Raw genomic sequence first — 17890 nt, forward strand, 5'->3', positions numbered from 1 at the left:
ATTCCAATACCCCATTTTCTGATAGATTTCACTCTACTGGGAATGGACTCCCAGGTTCCCATGACTGCCTTTGAGACAAATCTAGTGTATCATATCTACTTTTATTCTTCTACAATTCCTCTGCCACACTGTGCAATTACAATTACCTCTTCTGTCTAAAACTCAATACTCAGAGGATGCCCAGTTCTACTGCAAAGACTGTTTCTTCATCTATAAGACGGGAATAACAATAATCATAGTCACAGAATTATTATGAAAATTAAGAATTTCTAGTTTCTAGTCTGGCCTATAAGGAGTTTACATAAGCCACCACTCCACCATAACAAATTCTAGAAAGATGAACAAACTGGAAAATCAACAACTCTACTTGATCAGTCAGAGAAGTGAGGTCACAGTGCAGACTACTGATTCAAAAATTAAAGAGATAGACAGGTGAATAAAGAAAATCACAACTTACTGGAGCAGGAACCATGAGCAAAACCAGCACTGGGATAAGAAAACCTGAATTACAATTGAATGGGGCTCAGAGAAATCAAGTCTGAGTTAAAAACTCCAGGGGGACCTCCTACTTTTTGTAAGTTTTATCCCCAAGAACTCTACCAGTTCCTCAAAGTGAATATCAGAGAAAAATTTTCTTGTGCCTCCAAAAGGGGGGGGGGGGGGGGGGAGAAAAGGGACCATTTTGACATATACCAGAGCATTCTATTCTAATCAGGCCTGCCCTGAGGAGAAACTATTTTGCCAGCACCAACCTGCTGGGGTTTTATCAGATGCTAATCTATCTGAGGAAAGGGTAATACTCAAATTCAGCTAGTTCTAACCTTCCATGTGGGGGAAGGGAAATATCCAACGCCATTCACCTCTTTCCATCCTGTCCCACTTAAAGGGGATCACACTAATAAATGCTGGGAATTACAAATTAAAGTAAGCAAAAAAAAAAAAAAATACTATTCTATACACCTATTAGAATGGTGAAAATCCAAAACACTGACAACATCAAATGCTATTTAGGATGTGGAACAAGAGGAACTCTCACTCATTGCTGGTGAGAATACAAAATGGCACAGCCACTATGGAAGACAGTTTGGTGGTTTCTTACAAAACTAAACATAAATATACTCTTACCAAATATAATCCAGCAAGTGTTCCTTGCTTTTTACCCAAAGGAGTTAAAAACTTATGTCCACCCAAAACCCCGCTCATAGATGTGTTTAGCAGCTTTATTCATAACTGCCAAAACCTGGAAGCATCTAAGATGTCCTTTAATAAGTGATTGGATAAATAAACTATGGTACATCCAGACAATGAAGTACTATTTGGTGTTAAAAAGAAATTAGCTATTAAGCCATGAAAAGAAATGGAGGAACTTTAAGTGCATATTTCTAAAGGAACCTTAAATGCATATTACTAAGTAAAATAAGCCAATGTGAAAAGGCTACTTATTGTATGATTCTAGTTATATAACATTCTGATAAAGGCAAAATTATAGAGACAGTAAAAGGATCATTGGCTGCCAGGATTAGGGGTAGGGAAAGATGAAAAGGTGGACCACAGAGGATTTTTAGGTCAAGGAAACTATTCTGCATGATGCTATAATGGTGGAACCATGTCATTATACATTTGTCCAAACTCATATTAGTGTACACCACCAAGAGTAAACCCTAATGTAAACTATCAACTTTGGTTGATAATGATGTTTCAATGTAGGATCATTAAAAAAAAAATCCAGCCCTACCCGGTTTGGCTCAGTGGATAGAGCGTCGACCTACAGACCAAAGGGTCCAGGGTTCGATTCCAACCAAGGGCAGGGACCTTGATTTTCAGGCTCCTCTCTGGCCTGGGCCCTGGTCGGGGCATGTGAAGGAGACAACCAATCTATGTGTTTCTCTCACATTGATGTTTCTCTCTGTCTTTCCCTCTCTCTTCCACTCTCTCTAAAAAAAAAAAAAAAAAAAAAAAAAAAATCAATGGAAAAATATCCTCAGGTGAGGATTAGCAAAAAATAAAAAAAATAAAAAATCAAACGTGGCTCTATCAAAATCCCAGCTGGCTTATTTGCATGAATTGACAGCTGATCCTAAAATTTATATGAAATTACAAAAACTAAGAATAGTGAAAACAATGTTGAATAATAAGAACAAAGTTGGAAGACTCATACTTCCTGAGTTCAAAACTTATTACAAAGCTAGTGTAGTACTAGCATTAAGGATAAATATACAGATCAATGGAGCAAAATTGAAGAGTTCAGCAATAAACCCTTACACTTACAGACAATTGATTTTGGACAGGAATGCCAAGACAATGGGGAATACTCTTTTCCACAAATGGTGTTGTAACAACAGAATAGTCACACACAAAAGAATAAATGTGGGCCTTCCTTAAACTATACACAAAAATTAACTCCAAATGGGTCATATACCTAATTGTGTGAACTAAAAATAATTCTTAGAAGAAAACATAGGAATGAACTTTTGTGATCTTAAGCTAAACTTAAGACACAACCACTGAAAGCTAAAGCAACAAAAGAAAAAAATAAATTGGATTTCATCAGAATTCATAACTTTTGTGTTTCAAATAACACCATCAAGAAAGTGAAAAGACAACTCACAAAATGGTAGAAAACTTTTGCAAATCATATATCTGACAAGGGACTAGAATATATAAAGAACTCTTACAACTCAATAATAAAGAGACAACCTGATTAAAAATGGGCACAGGATCTGAACAAACATTCTCCAAAGACGATATACAAATGGCCAACAAGCACATAAAAAGATGCTCAACATGATCAGCCTGTAGGAAAATGCAATCAAAACCACACTGAGATACTTCACTAGTATAGCCAATAGGATGGTTATAATAAAAAAAAAAAAATAAGGTTTTGGACAACATGCAGAAATTGGAACCCTTGAGCACTGCTGATGGGTATGTAAAATAGTACAAATGCTTTGGAGAACAGTTTAGCAGTTCCTCAAAAGGTTAAATATGGAATTATATGACACAGCAATTCCACTAGTAGGTTTGTGACCAAGAGAAATGAAAACACATCTATATAAAAACTTGTACACAAATAAATGGTCCTGGCAGCATTCATAAGAGACAAAAAGTAGAAACTCAAATGTTCATCAACTGATGAATGGCTAAACAAAATGAGGCAGATCCATACAATGGAATATTTCACAATAAAAAGGAATGAAGTCTTGACACATGCTACAACATAGATGAATCTTGAAAACATTATAGTAAGTGAAAGAGGGTAGCCACAAACAAAAAAACACAACACATATTAGTATGTATACTGGATGTATTTCTCACTGAGGAAGTGCAAATTAAGACCACAATGAAGTACTTCTACACACTTATCAAAATGTCTAAAATAAGAACTACAAACCTGATGAGGTAGCTCAGTTGGTTAGAACATGGTCCCAATACATCAAGGTTGTGGGTTTGATCCCAGGCAGGGCACATACAAGAATCAACCAATAAATGCATAAATGAGTGGAACAACAATAAACTGATCTCTCTCTCTCTCTCTCTCTCTCTCTCTCTCTCTCTCTCTCTCTCAAAAAACAAAATCAATATATAAAAATGAAAATAAAAATAAGACTGACAATACCAGGTGCTGGTAAGGATGTAGTGCAAATAGAATTTTTACACATTGCTGTTAGGATTGTAAATTGGTGAAACCACTTTGGAAAACTACTTAGCAACTTATTTTGAAATGCATCAAAAACCAGAATGGATTGATAGAGGGATGGATATGTGTTAAAACAAATATCGCAAAATGTTAACTGCAGAATATGAGTGGTGGGAATATGGGTGTCCAAACAATTCTGTCTTCTCTGTATTTTGAAAAGTACTGTAATAAAATGCTGTGGGAAAAACTAAACATATACCTACCCCATTACAAAGCAATTCCACTCCTAAATATATACTCAAAATAATCAGGTGCTTATATACATTATGTACATAAAAAGAATGGTCACAGCAGATTTATGTAGCCAAAAATTAACACAACTCAAATATACATCAATAGAATTAATAAAAAAATATATTTATACAATTGAATACTATACAGCAAGAAAAAATAGTATGCACTATTATCACATACATATTAAGAATACAAAAAAATTCACAATGCTGTACAAATTATTCTATTTAACTTCAAAACTAGACAAAACACAATTATGGTTATAAGAGGTCAAAAGAGTGGTTACCTTGGGAAAAAGTTATTGACTGTTGGATGGGGTATGAGGGAATCTTTAGGGGGTGGTGGAAATAGGCTCTATCTTCATAGTGGCTCTAATATGTAGAAGTACACTACACTATTAAGATACTATTAAAGAAATACTGCTTATTGTATATAAACAATAAAAAGGTTTACACAAACATATACAGGGTTGGCAAAAGCAGGTTTACAATTGTGAGTATGCAAAACACAGTGTACTATATTATTATTTATTATTGTAGTATTTATTTGTATTACAACTGAAAACCTACTTTTGCCCACCCTTGTATATTATACTCTAACTGCATAAGATTATAGAATTCATGATCACCACCTACTCATTATTTTTTTGGCTCCAAGTTACCCTACTCATAGTTTAATAAGGGCAGCTCTTTTGCTTTTATTCTTTTTTGTTTGTTTGATTTTTTGTTAATCTTCACATTTTTCCACTTATCTTTAGAGGATATTTTTTCCATTGATTTTTAGAGAGAGTGGAAGGGAGGAAGGGGGAGAGAAAGAGAGAGAGAGAGTGAGAGAAACTTTGAGGTGAGAGAGATCTCACATCAACTGATTGCCTCCCACATCCCCCTAACCAGGGCTGGGGATCAAACCTGCAATCCAGGTATGTGCCCTTGACCAGGAATTGAACCCATGACCCTTCTGTGCTCAGGCCAACACTCTAACCACTGACACCAGCCAGGGCTGCTTTTATTCCTTTTTTACACTGATGTTCACATAAGACTTCATTTAAAGTCTTCAGAACCTAAAAAGTAAGTTTGTGATTCACTGTCATATCACAAACTGATCCTTCAACTTCAAAGTTTACATCAAACATATAATACTTGGTTATACTATTTCACAATAAACTATAATAAAATGCTTCATGTATAAGCATTAATTTGGGCCCCTTAACTAATATGGTAGCTTCCTCGGGAGTAAAGGATTCATTTCTCCTTTCCCCTGGGTGCCTAACATACTTGGTGACAGAAAATAGGTATCAAGTATCCTGCTTTTTATCCGTAAAGCCTTGCAACTCAGTTTATGGTAAATTGCTTCTTCCCTGTCCCCACCCCCAACAAATCAAAGAATTAAATGGTTATACAAAATTATATGTAATTTTAACTAGTTGGGTCAGTTATAAAAGTCTCACTCTTATTTTTTTTCCCCAATATATTTGTATTGATTTCAGAGAGGAAGGAGAGGGAGAGAGATAGAAACATCAATGATGAGAAGAAATCATTGATTGGTTGTCTCCTGCACTGGAATCAAACGTGGGACCCTTCAGTCTGAAGGCTGATGCTCTATCCACCAAGCCAAACCAGCTAGGGCAAAAGTTTCTTAAAGCCATTCAGCTTCGTAAGAAATTCAGAAAATTTTAATAAATTTAAAAATAAATATATCTGGAGGATTGCTTTATTTCCCACACTTTAAGATCTCTGTTATCTTACTGTATGCTCTCTGGATTAAGTAACAAGATAATTACTCAACTGGCCCCTGGAAGCACACTCCAGGTTGGCTATTTAATTAAAAGATAGGTATATATGTGTTCACATTAAACTAAATTCAAAGTATTCTTTTTTTTAATCCTCACTCAAGGATATGTTGTTGTTTTATTAATTTTAGAGAGAGGAAGGGAGAGAAGGAGGGAGGACGGGAGGAAGAGAAAGAGAGAGAGACATCAATCAGTTGCCTCCTGTATGTATCCCAACTGGAGAAGGAATCTGAAACCTAGCAATGTGCCCTGACCAGGAATTGAACACACAACCTTTTGGTATAGGGGACAACATTCCAACTAACCGAGCCATGTGGCCAGGGCTGAACTCAAAGTATTCATTATCAGTTAAAATAAAGGAACTCTTCTAAGACTTCAAAAGCAACATAAAGCCAAACTGAATGTCAAAATCAAAAGGTCAGGCAGGCTCCAAGAGCAGAAAATATATTTAGTTCTCCCTTATCACTTTACTTCTCAATTGCATTTAGCAATCTCTTCTGCCATTAAAAACACACACTTTGGCTATCTGTAAGCCAGCTGTTCCTTATATCTTTCACTCACGTTTCCACTTTCTGTGAGTCTTTAGTATCTTTTACCACATCACTCTTAATTTCATTTATCTATATATATAAAACCCCAATACACAAATAGATCAAAGGGCAGAACAACTGAACAACTGGTCACTATGATGTGCGCTGACCACCCGAGGCCGCGCACAGAATATGGTGGGCATCAGTAGCAGGCGGCAGAGCACAGAACATGGCAGGCGTTGGCCGAGGCGGGATGGTGAAGCAGGTGAGCAAGGGCACCAGACCAAGGCCAGGCGCTGGTTGCTGTCATCGGGACGAGCCTCTGGTGATTACTGAAAATTCTTTGCTCCCATGCACCGCGGTCCCGCCCGGCGCTCGAACCTGCTGCTGGCGCCAGAGCCACTGCTTGCACCGTCTGTTGGCGACTAGTGCCAGCCCCGATTGCTCAGCGCCATTAGCAGGTGCAAGCTGCAGCTGCCGGCCCCAATTGCACCTCAGGGCTTCTCCACCTCCCCCTGCTCCTGAGGGGCGACTGGGGCCAGCAGCTGCCACTCACACCCACTGCCGGCGCCGCCCTGATTGCACCTGCTGCCAGCGCCTGAGCCACCACTCACACCCACTGCCAGCACTCGGCGCCGGTCCCAATCACTCGGCACCATCAGCTGGTGCAAGCAGCAGCTATTGGCCCCGATCGCCCTGAGGGCTTCTCCACCTCCCCCTGCTCCTGAGGAGCAAGCAGGGCCGGCGCTGTCAGCGCATGGGGGCAGCAGCAGCAGTGGCAGGAGCAGGGGACCAGGGGCTGTGGCAGGAGGGGCTGGGCAGGGGCACGGAGGATGGGCTGAGACCTGTCCCTGTTCCTTTCAAGGTGCACGAATTCGTGCACTGGGCCCCTAGTATAATAATCCTGAATTCTGAGCATTTTAGTAAAATCATAAGTGTTTGTTAAATTCATTATTAAAAGTTACTGGTAAGGGCCCTGACCGGTTTGGCTCAGTGGGTAGAGTGTTGGCCTACGGACTGAAGGGTCCCAGGTTCGATTCCAGTCAAGGGCATGTACCTTGGATGCAGGCACATCCCTAGTAGGAGGTGTGCAAGAGGCAGCTGATCGATGTTCCTCTCCCATCGATGTTTCTAACTCTCTATCCCTCTCCCTTCCTCTCTGTAAAAAATCAATAAAATATATATTTAAAAAAAAAGTTACTGGTAAGGAATCGACTCCTGGAAAATTGTTCCAGCCTATTTTTTAATAATCTATTTGAATAAATAAATAAAAAAATACATCATCCCTATCTCTTTGCTTGAAGGAAGGTAATACACAGAAGATAATTAAAAATGGCTTGAGACAAGATGACAAAGAAATACAACATTTAATTCCAATTGTATTTACAATCATCCTTTCATTCCCCTCCTCATTTAAACTTGGCTGAGGCATAATAAAGACAGAAGGAGGCACCAGCCAGTTTGGCTCAGTGGATAGAGTGTCAACCTGCGGACTGAAGGGTCCTGGGTTCAATGTTGGTCAAGGGCACATGCTGGGGTTGTGGGCTCGATTCCCAGTAGGGGGCATCCAGGAGGTAGCCAATCAATGATTCTCTCTCATCACTCTCATCACTGATGTTTCTATTTCTCTTTCCCTCTCCCTTTCTCTCTGAAAATCAATAAAAATATTTTTTAGAAAATTAATTACAGCAATATTAAAAAAAAAAGACAGAGGCAGAAAGAAGGAACACAAGTTGAATAAAAAAGTCAGAAAGAACCTACAGTAGCTATTCTGTGACAATTTTCCTGTTTAGAGGAAACCAAATAAAATTAAGACCTTTTTAAAAAAGAATCCCATTCTAAAGTATTGTACTAAGATTTTAAAGCTCTAAATTTTATGATAAAATGTTTCTAGAAAGCATTAACTAAAAAATATTTTAAGGAAGTCAAGTTTTCCAGGTCTTATCTACCAAGTAACTTATTACCCCATCTTCTCAAATTACCTTATAATTAGCTCTAGAATTAAAGTGACACACTGACTGTCCTACTCTTAAAGGTGCATACATGCTTAATGGCAAAAAATGAGCCTTAATTGAAGGACATCCAGAGTGGGAAATCAGGCATAAACAAATAAACCCCCTAACAACAAAGATTTTAAGTAAATAAGCAAACAAATAATCTTTACTTATTCGTTTTACAAAAACCAAGAAAAGCTAAACTACAAAGAACACAAACCAAACTTGAATGAAAAAGATAAAGAGATTAAGTTTCCCAAAGTTCATGCACTTAAAAATTAGAAGTGACAGAAGAAAACTGAATACAGTCAGATAAAAATAGTTAATGTGGAAGAGGAAAGTAGCAGAACCCTTTAAAGTACAAAGGCCAAACACTAAAGCACATGATTCTGGGAACAATTTATACAGAAGGAAACAACCAGCCTAGCCGGGGAGGTTAGCTGGTTGGAGCGTCATTCCCATACACCAAGGCTGCAGGTTTGACCCCAGGTCAGAGCACATACAAGTAGCATCCAATGAATGCATAAATGGGTGAAACAACAAAATCAATGTCTCTCTCTTCCCCTTCCTCCTCTCTCTCTAAAAGCAATAAGTATTTTTTTTAAATATTTTTATTGATTTTTTACAGAGAGGAAGGGAGAGGGAGAGAGAGTTAGAAACATCGATGAGAGAGAAACATCGATCAGCTGCCTCCTGCACACCTCCTACTGGGGATGTGCCTGCAACCAAGGTACATGCCCTTGACCGGAATCGAACCTGGGACCCTTGAGTCCGCAGGCTGATGCTCTATCCATTGAGCCAAACCGGTTAGGGCAGCAATAAGTATTTTAAAAAAAATGCAAACTTAACACTCTTACAGAAAAACAAAATAACCGATATTCACATTTACTCAAGTATTTGAGTGCCTACTATGTGAAAAACAGTTCTAGCAATGCAAAGATGAATCATCAGACTTGGATTCTAGCAGAGGAGATGTGACATTGTTATAATTAAAATCAAATAGTAAGGGTAAAGAGAGTGTCCGAGGAATGGTAAACAAACTCTTTAAAGAAGTTAGGAGTAAGAATTATTCATGCTGGAGATGAGAAAAGGATTCGTGGCATTTGAGCTGGACCTCGAAAGCTAGAATTTACATTAGAAATAAGGGAAGAGTACTAATGGCAATGGGAATAGAATGAGCAAAGGCAGAGGTTGGAAAACAGAGGCATATATAGATTACAACTGTTTTGTCTGACTAGAGTCAGACTTAAAAAGCTGAAAAACTATATAAGGAGCCAGATTATGACTTTGACAGAGATTTAAGACAGAGATTTTCAGTGACAAGTCATGAAGAATCAAGGATTAAGAGGCAAGGGATCTGATCTGGTTAGAATTTGTTTAGCAGCAAGGAATGAAATGAATGGGGAGGAGAGATGTCAATTAGGTTATTCTAAGAGGTAATGAGGACCTCAATTATGGTGGTGACAATAAGAGGGAGATGGCATAGTTCTAAGTTAGTCACTGGGTGTCCAGAATATGTAAGGTACCATTCCACTCCACCAAGAAAATGTAAAATCCAGCCCTGGCTGGTTTGGCTGAATGGATAGAGTGTTGGCCTGAGGAATGAAGGGTTCCAGGTTCGAATCTGGTCAAGGGCACATGCCTGAGTTTCGGGCTCAATCCCTAGTAGGGGGCGTGTAGGAGGCGGCCGATCAATGATTCTCTTTCATTATTGATGCCTCTCTATCTCTTTTTCTTTCTTTCTCTCTCTCTCTCTCTCTCCCTCCCTCTCTGAAATCAATAAAAAAATATTTAAAAAAAAAAGTTTAAAATCTTACCTCATTTTCATTTTTAAGAAAACTGTAATCTGGAAAGAAAATAATTGTTAAAGTATCAGAGCTAATTTATAAGGTAATATGATTTCCAAATAATACAAATAAAATCAGGAGTGAGGGAGGAAAAAATGGTCAAGGAAGGCTTCATTAAAGAGGTTGGAGTTGATCTGCACCTCAGTGAAAAGGTAAAACTTTAAGAGGAGAAGGATAAACGTCATACATAGGGCATTTTTTTAAAAATTAAATAATCTGTTCAATAAGACCAAGATATGTGAACTACATTTTGAGGTAATTTCAACCAAAATGGTAAACAAAAATAAAACATAAAAAATCTTCAATTACTTGAATTGACTTCATAAAAGTATCCAAAAAACCCAAGATATGAATATATTAATACAGCTCTGTATACTTAAAAATAAGCATTATATTATACTAGAGGCCCAGTGCACAAAATTCGTGCACCGGGTGGGAGGTTGTCCCTCAGTCCAGCCTGCACCCTCTCCAATCTGGGACCCCTCGAAGGATGTCCTACTGCCGATTTACAGGGATCAGGCCTAAACCAGCAGTTGGACATCCCTCTCACAATCTGGGACTGCTGGCTCCTAACCGCTCACCTGCCTGCCTGCCTGCCTGATTGCCCCTAACCACTCTGCCTGCCGGCTTGCTCACCCCCAACTGCCCCCCGCTGCCGACCTGCTCGCCCCCAAATGCCTCCCCGGCCAGCATGATCACCCCCAACTACCTTCCCTGCCGGCCTGCTCACTCCCAACTGCCCGCCCTTGCTGGCCTGCTCGCCCCTACCTTCCCTCCCCACTGGTCTGCTCGTCCCCAACTGCCCCCTGCTGGCCTGCTCACTCCAAACTGCCCCCTCCCTGCTATCCTGATCACCTCCAACTGATCCCCACTGACGGCCTGCTCGCCCCCAACTGGCCCCCCTGCTGGTCTGCTTACCCCCAATGGCCCCGCCCCCACCAACCTGATCACCCACAACTGCTGTCCCATCCTGGCCTGATCACCCACAACTGCCATCCCATCCTGGCCTGATCACCCACAACTGCCCTCCCCTCTTGGCCTCTAACCACCTCTACCTCGGCCCCGCCACCATGGCTTTGTCCAGAAGAACATCCGGAAGGTCTCCTGGAAGGTCTCCCAGTCTAATTAGCATATTACCCTTTTATTAGTATAGATTATATTATAGACTTTTAAAGGAGGGGGGTTACTTTTTTTTTTTTTTTTTTAATATATTTTATTGATTTTTTACAGAGAGGAAGGAAGAGTGATAGATAGTCAGAAACATCGATGAGAGAGAAACATCGACCAGCTGCCTCCTGCACACCTCCCACTGGGGATGTGCCCGCAACCAAGTTACATGCCCTTGACCGGAATCGAACCTGGGACCTTTCAGTCCGCAGGCTGACGCTCTATCCACTGAGCCAAACCGGTTTTGGCAAGGGGGGGGTTACTTTTAATAAGTTCTATAGAAGAGATCAAACCTTTTTTTAAAAGTATCTTGAAGAAAGCTTTATTCAGTCACAATATGAAATATCCAAAATGTTATGTTTTGTTACTTGTGAAAGAAGCTCCTCAAAACACAGGATAACCTAATAAACTCTTCATATTTTACATATAAGTGACAAGAATTTGAATTCAGATCTATCAAACTCCAAAACCAGAGCTATACTTGCATCCACTGCTATGTTAACAATAACTAATTTTACTTCTGATTTTAAAATCACAAATGTATTCATCACAAAGTATAGGACAGGAGGAAGAGATTAGTAATTCTCAAGTTATATAACTACTACAAAACTGAAACATACATATATATATATGTTCAGATAGAAATACTGTTAAGTGGCTTTTGTTGTTGTTGTTCAATGAATATTAAGCTCTTTTAATAAGATACCGCTCTTGAATTAGCATATGACAAACAGGGTTTTAGAGTAACAGTAGTACCTCAACCTATTCACATATACCTTTGGGTGCTGGGGCTACCTACTGGCCCTTTCTTCTTAAAGACCTTCACTCCTCATTTTTTCATGACTTATCCTCTCTCCAAGCATATTCCCTTTGTATATTTCTAAACACTCCAGAAAGAGAGAATAGAGGGCATGCCAAATTTCTTTGTTTTACCTTCTAATTCAAGAAAAGCTCTAACCTCTTTCCTCCTATTTCTCTAAGGACAAGCATTCAAGTACTTTCTCATAAAATAAATGTTCTGTTATAGAATATATACAGGGTGAACTAAACCCTAAATTATTTTATCAATAATTATTTTAAACCTATATTTAATATTATTGAGATTTGAATTTTAGAATTGATACCTTAAAAATGACCCATAATCAAGGGGAAAAGGCAGTAGGAATACACATAGTTCTTATAAGACATTCAAATGCACTTGCCTCAAAATAAACACATTAATTCATTTTTTTAAAAATCCATTCATTCAACCAATAATTGAGTGCCTAATGTGTGCCAGGCACTGTTCTAGGTACTTGTAAAACTGTTTCTTTAAAAATTCCCTTTCCTCAGGAAGCTTACCACTTAGTGGGAGGAGAAAGATAATAAACATAATAAATAAAGATATTGTTAGAAAGTGATAAATGCTATGGGGGGAAAACAGAACAGAGTAAGGAAGAATTCCAGGATATTGTGGCAAGCTGCAATTTAAAAAGAATGGTCAGAGAGGGTTTAAGAAAGTGTCATTTGCGTAAAGACTTGAAGAAGGCAAGGGAGTCAGCCATGGTGATACTGGGGTAAGAGCACTCCAGGCACAGAAACCAGGGCAAAGGTCCTGGAGTATACTGGGTCAAGAAAGCCGGAAAGGCTAAAGGGAAGCCAGCAGGGGGTAGAGTAGTAGAGTGTGGAGAGGTATGTGTGGGGCAGAGGGTACAAATTATATAGGGACTAGTGGCCCAGTGCATGAAATTCATGCATGGGGGGGGGAGTCCCCCTCAGCCTGGCCTGCACCCTCTTCAATCTGGGACCGCTGGCTCCTAACTGCTCACCTGCCTGCCTGCCTGATGGCCCCTAACCACTCTGCCTGCCGGCCTGCTCGCTCCCAACTGTCCCCCCCCCACCCCCGCACCGGCCTTCTCGCCCCAATTGCGCCCCCTGCTGGCCTGCTCGCCCCCAACTGGCCCCCCCTGCCGGCCTGCTCGCCCCCAACTGCCCTCCCCTCCTGCCCTGATTGCCCCTAACCACCTCTGCCTTGGCCCTGCCACCATGGCTTTGTCCAGAAGGTCTCCTGGAAGGTCTCCCAGTCTAATTAGTGTATTACCCTTTTATTAGTATAGATTAGTACAGATTATGGGACACTGTAAGGAATTTGGCTTTTACACTGAATGAAATGGGTATCCATAGAAGGTTGAGCAGGGTGTCATGATCTGTTGTATCAGAATCACTCAGCAGGCTGCTGAATTAAGAACAGACTTATTGGGCCCTGGCCGGGGTGGCTCAGTTGGTTAGGTGTTGTCTCATGCACCATGCTGGTGCTGGTTGATTCCTGGTCAGGGCATGTGCCTGTGCCTGGGCTATGGGCTCCATCCCTGATGGTGGGGGTCGTACAGGATGCAATCAATGTCAATGTGGATGTCTCTTTCTCTCCCTTCCTCTCTTTCTAGATAATCAATAAAAAATCTTTTTTAAAAAAGGAACAGACTTAATGGGAAGGCAAGAGAGACCAGTTAGGAGGCTATGAAAAAAAACCCAGGAAAGAAATATGTACTTCCTATAAACTTTGACAGTAATGGTACAGTGATTACTTTTATGCAAAATAAAAAATAAAAATCTGTTAGATCCTGCTAATAAGAAATAACCAGAAGTTAGAGCTCTTGGCATATATATATACATTGTGCAACACAAACACAAACATCTCTTCACTACAGAAAAATACCAGTGTGTTCCTTTATAATCATCTATTTCCTTTATGAAAATAAATTAATTCTGTTGCAGCTGAGACTATCCTTTCAAGAAATTAGTAAAAAAAAAAAATAATAATTAGCCAATATTCCTGTAACTCTGCTAATTATATACTATTTAAGGTGAGAGGAGTTACTTCTGTCCACTGAAAAATAAATAATTTACTTTGAATGGGGTTTCTCAGGTCATCTAAATAAATCATTCTTGAAAATCTCATTTCCTTCCTGGGGAACAAAATTTTTTCTACTCAAGTTTCTCTTTTTATGTTCCTATTTTTAAAAGAAATTCTTTTCTTTCAATTGATACCAACCAAATTTGCATATCAGCATCTGGGTCATTTATTTCAGGAAAGGACAACCACAAAAAACTCCCACTGTCACAAATAACATGTTTCAAAAAAATGTTCCTCCATGATACCAAAAAATAAACCCCCCAAACCTCTCATTATCATCTAGTCCTCCTGGAAAAAGGCAATACAATTCTCAACACTATGTTATCGTAAGTACAAAAGGGGCAATAAGTCAAAGATATTCAATTTGCCTGGAAAGGGGCTAGAAAATATGAAAGAAGATTTTGAAATAAAACCATACCACTACAAAAATTTGCTCATGAAACTGAAATAAGCACATACATAGTCTTATAGTATTTTAAGGTAAACAGAAAGTGAAATATAAACAAATTACTTGCTTCAAAAATTCAGAAAGACAGCCAGATTTAGCTTATGTTTTTCTAAATTAAATCTTTATTGTTGAAAGTACTACATATGCCTCCTTTTCCCCCCTTAGTTTGTATTTTTAAAGAGACTTTCCCTGTGGCAGTTCTTTGGAAGAAATGGGTGTGTAAATTTACAAAACATAGTATTAAATTCAAATTCATTAATTCCTTCAACATTTAAGTGCTTTTCTGTGCCAAAAATTGCACAAAGCATTGGGCACATGTATGCTGTTCTCAAGTCTTACAGTTTTCATTTGTCCCAGTTACTGAGTATCTACTATGAACCAGATGCTGGGGATAGAACCGCAAATAGGAGACAGACACATGGCCCCTGCCTGCATGCAGTTTACACTGTAGAAAGAGGGAAATGCCTCAAGGATGAGACATACATCTAACTAAACAAGGTTATTAACACTCAGGTAAGTGTTCTGTGTGCTGTTTATGGAAGTGTGGAGGGTTCAGGAGGACACAAACAAGGGAGTGATAGATTTGGGACAGGAGGGAGGGGAATGTAGAGACTCCAGATATGAGGTGACAGGAGAGCTGAGTCCTCAAAGAGGATTAGATGTTCACCTGGCTGACCTTGGGGGAAGGGCTCCAAGCAAAGGGAGCAACTGGAGCAAAGGCTTGGTAAGCCTGGAATACAGAACACGAGGTAAGTCCTGGAGGCTTCTGTATGCCACAATTAGGACTGGACTGGACTGGTATTTATGAAAAGCCCCTGAAGGGCTTTATTCAGAAAACCAGCTTGGGTGATCAGGTTTTTCTGCTATCATGAGACACTGGTTTACACAGGAATGAGAAAAGAACATCACTAGATAATGATGTCACCATGAAACAACAAAGGAGCCTGCCCAATTAGAAAACGAAACCCCCTCAGGAAAAAAATTAAGCCACTTAACTCTGCAAAGTCCTTCTGGGAAAAAAGTTTTTAACCAACATCACTTAAACCTGAAGAAGTAGAGAAAAGGTTTGTATATATTATGAATAATAACATCTACATATCTACCTTGAGTTTTCTCAAGAGGGCATAGCTCTTTATTAATTGTGTAAACACATCTGGGGGTGCTGATGGTTGTACAAAAAGCAATGAAACTATTTAGAAGAAAGTCTTTGATACAAAGGGAGAACCACGAGTAACAGAAGGTATTTCTCAAGTCATGTTTAAAGGTTCCCAAAGTTCAAGATAATCAAGTTTTAAGTCAAAGCGTTTAAAAGGTGTGTCATGGGGTGGAGTAAAGAAGGAGGGGTTTAAAACTTAATAAAAAATATGTAAACAAGTAACTCTTAAAAAAAAACAAAAAACCACCACCATCAAGTAACTCTTGATATGATGGGACTAATATCACCACTTAGAGATCTCCCAAGTAGGAGAAATGAACACCTAGCAGATCCAGTGAACACAAACAGGGGAGTGGGCAGGAGGGAGGAGAGGATGAGCACACATAAAAACATAAACGGGTGGGAGGCAACCACCCATCCAGATCCCATAAGCCAGTCTGCGGTGCGTTGAGAAAATCTCGATTCAGGCATAAAGGCAGGAAAATGTCACTCCCAACTCCACAAGCAAACCACCAGCCGCTGGCCACGGGGCTGGGATCACAGACTCGGATCCCACAACTCAAGGACGGAGTACCAGCCCCACACCGTGCTTGGGAAGAGGCGAAGGATCCCCCATTTCTGGGAGTAGGGAGCCATCGCCCTCAGAAACAGCCCTAAGCGGGTCAACGCCCCCCACGCCAGGCCCTGCCGAGGTCAGGGGCACTGACAGCCCCGAAGCCCCCTCCACCTCGCCGACGCCGCCTCTCCCCCTCGCACCCCCTTCCCCGCACACACCCTCCCCTACCTGATATGGCGGCGGCGGCTCCTGGTCCGGCTCCGTCCCTTCGCCGAAACTAGCCCGGTCGGACTGAGACTCGTGGAGCAGAGAGATGTCATCCGAAGTGGGGGATTTGAGGCAGTTCCCCATCTTCCGAGGCTAGGGTGTGTGATCTGGGGGTGAGGGGGGTAAGCAGTGGCGGGGTCTTTCGTAAGCTCCGCGGTCAGCCGCGGTCAGCGAGGAGGGGTCGGCGGCAGGCCGGGGTTCAGGCGGCGGCTCCCCCGCCCCCCGGCGCCGCCGAAGCGCCGCTCATGCCAGCCCCCGGGGCGGGGGCTCAGGGCTGGGCCGCGGGCGCCGCTGGGGTCGCGGCAAGAGCCTCCAGCGAGGCGGTGATGTGGTGGGGGGGGGGCGGGCGGGGAGACCAGACACTTCCCCACCCCGCCCCCCCGCGGGGCGGCGGCGGCCACGGAGCCGCTGGGCCTAATCCAGGTCAGGAGCAGGGGGCGCGGCCGTCGCGGCTGCCTCAGCTGCTGCCTCAGCTGCCGCTGCCCCTGCAGACGCCAGAGCCGCGGCCCCGGGCCTCATCCTACTCCGCCTCAGAGCGGCGGCGGCAGCGGCCTAAACGAGGCCAGCTGCGGCCTGCGTCACGCCGCCGTGCGTGCCCTGGTCCCGCCCCCGGCGCCGGAGGCGTGGGCAGCTCCGGCCCCGCTTCCCCCTCCCTCAGCTGTTCACCGGCTGTTCCTGCTTCTCTCAGGTTCGGTCCCCGACTCCGAAACCTTTGAAGTCTCCTCCCACAGCCACTCTCCCTACCCGCTTGTCTGGGCTTTTACTTGTGCACTGTCCTGAGTCTTCTCACCACCTTCTGCCTGGTGATCCTTCTATAAACATACTAAACGAAATTTGTGCGGGGGGGGGGGGGGGGGGGGTCCCTCAGCCCAGCCTGCACCCTCTCCAATCTGGGACCCCTTGAGGGATGTCCCACTGGGATCGGGCCTAAACGGGCAGTCGGACATCCCTCTCAATCCAGGACTGCTGGCTCCCAACTGCTCGCCTTCCTGCCTTCCTGATTGCCCCTAACCTCTTCTGCCTACCAGCCTGATCACCCCCTAACCACTCCCCTGACAGCCTGATTGATGCCTAACTGCTCCCCTGCCAGCCTTTTTGCCCCTAACTGTCTTCCCCTGCAGGCCTGGTCACCCCTAACTGCCCTCCCTTGCAGGCCTGGTCCCTCCCAACTGCCCTCCCCTGTTGGCCATCTTGTGGTGGCCATCTTGTGTCCACATGGGGGCAGGATCTTTGACCACATGGGGGCAGCCATCTTGTGTGTTGGAGTGATGGTCAATCTGCATATTACTCTTTTATTAGATAGGATAGAGGC

The 17890-nt window shown here is 42.0% G+C and overlaps 1 protein-coding gene across 1 annotated transcript in view; it reads right to left on the reverse strand.

Moving 5' to 3' along the window:
• RNF11 (ring finger protein 11) overlaps positions 1–17172 on the reverse strand; it is a 50096-nt gene extending 32924 nt beyond the window's left edge. The window contains exon 1 of the mRNA XM_080655050.1: positions 16540–17172. Within this exon, the coding sequence (XP_080511176.1) occupies positions 16540–16662 (123 nt within the window). The 5' untranslated portion in view covers positions 16663–17172. The remainder of the gene's footprint in view (positions 1–16539) is intronic.
• Between the last annotated feature and the right edge of the window lie 718 nt (positions 17173–17890).

Source organism: Plecotus auritus, assembly GCF_963455305.1.
Source record: "Plecotus auritus genome assembly, chromosome: 2".
In the NCBI taxonomy this organism is placed as follows: domain Eukaryota; kingdom Metazoa; phylum Chordata; class Mammalia; order Chiroptera; family Vespertilionidae; genus Plecotus; species Plecotus auritus.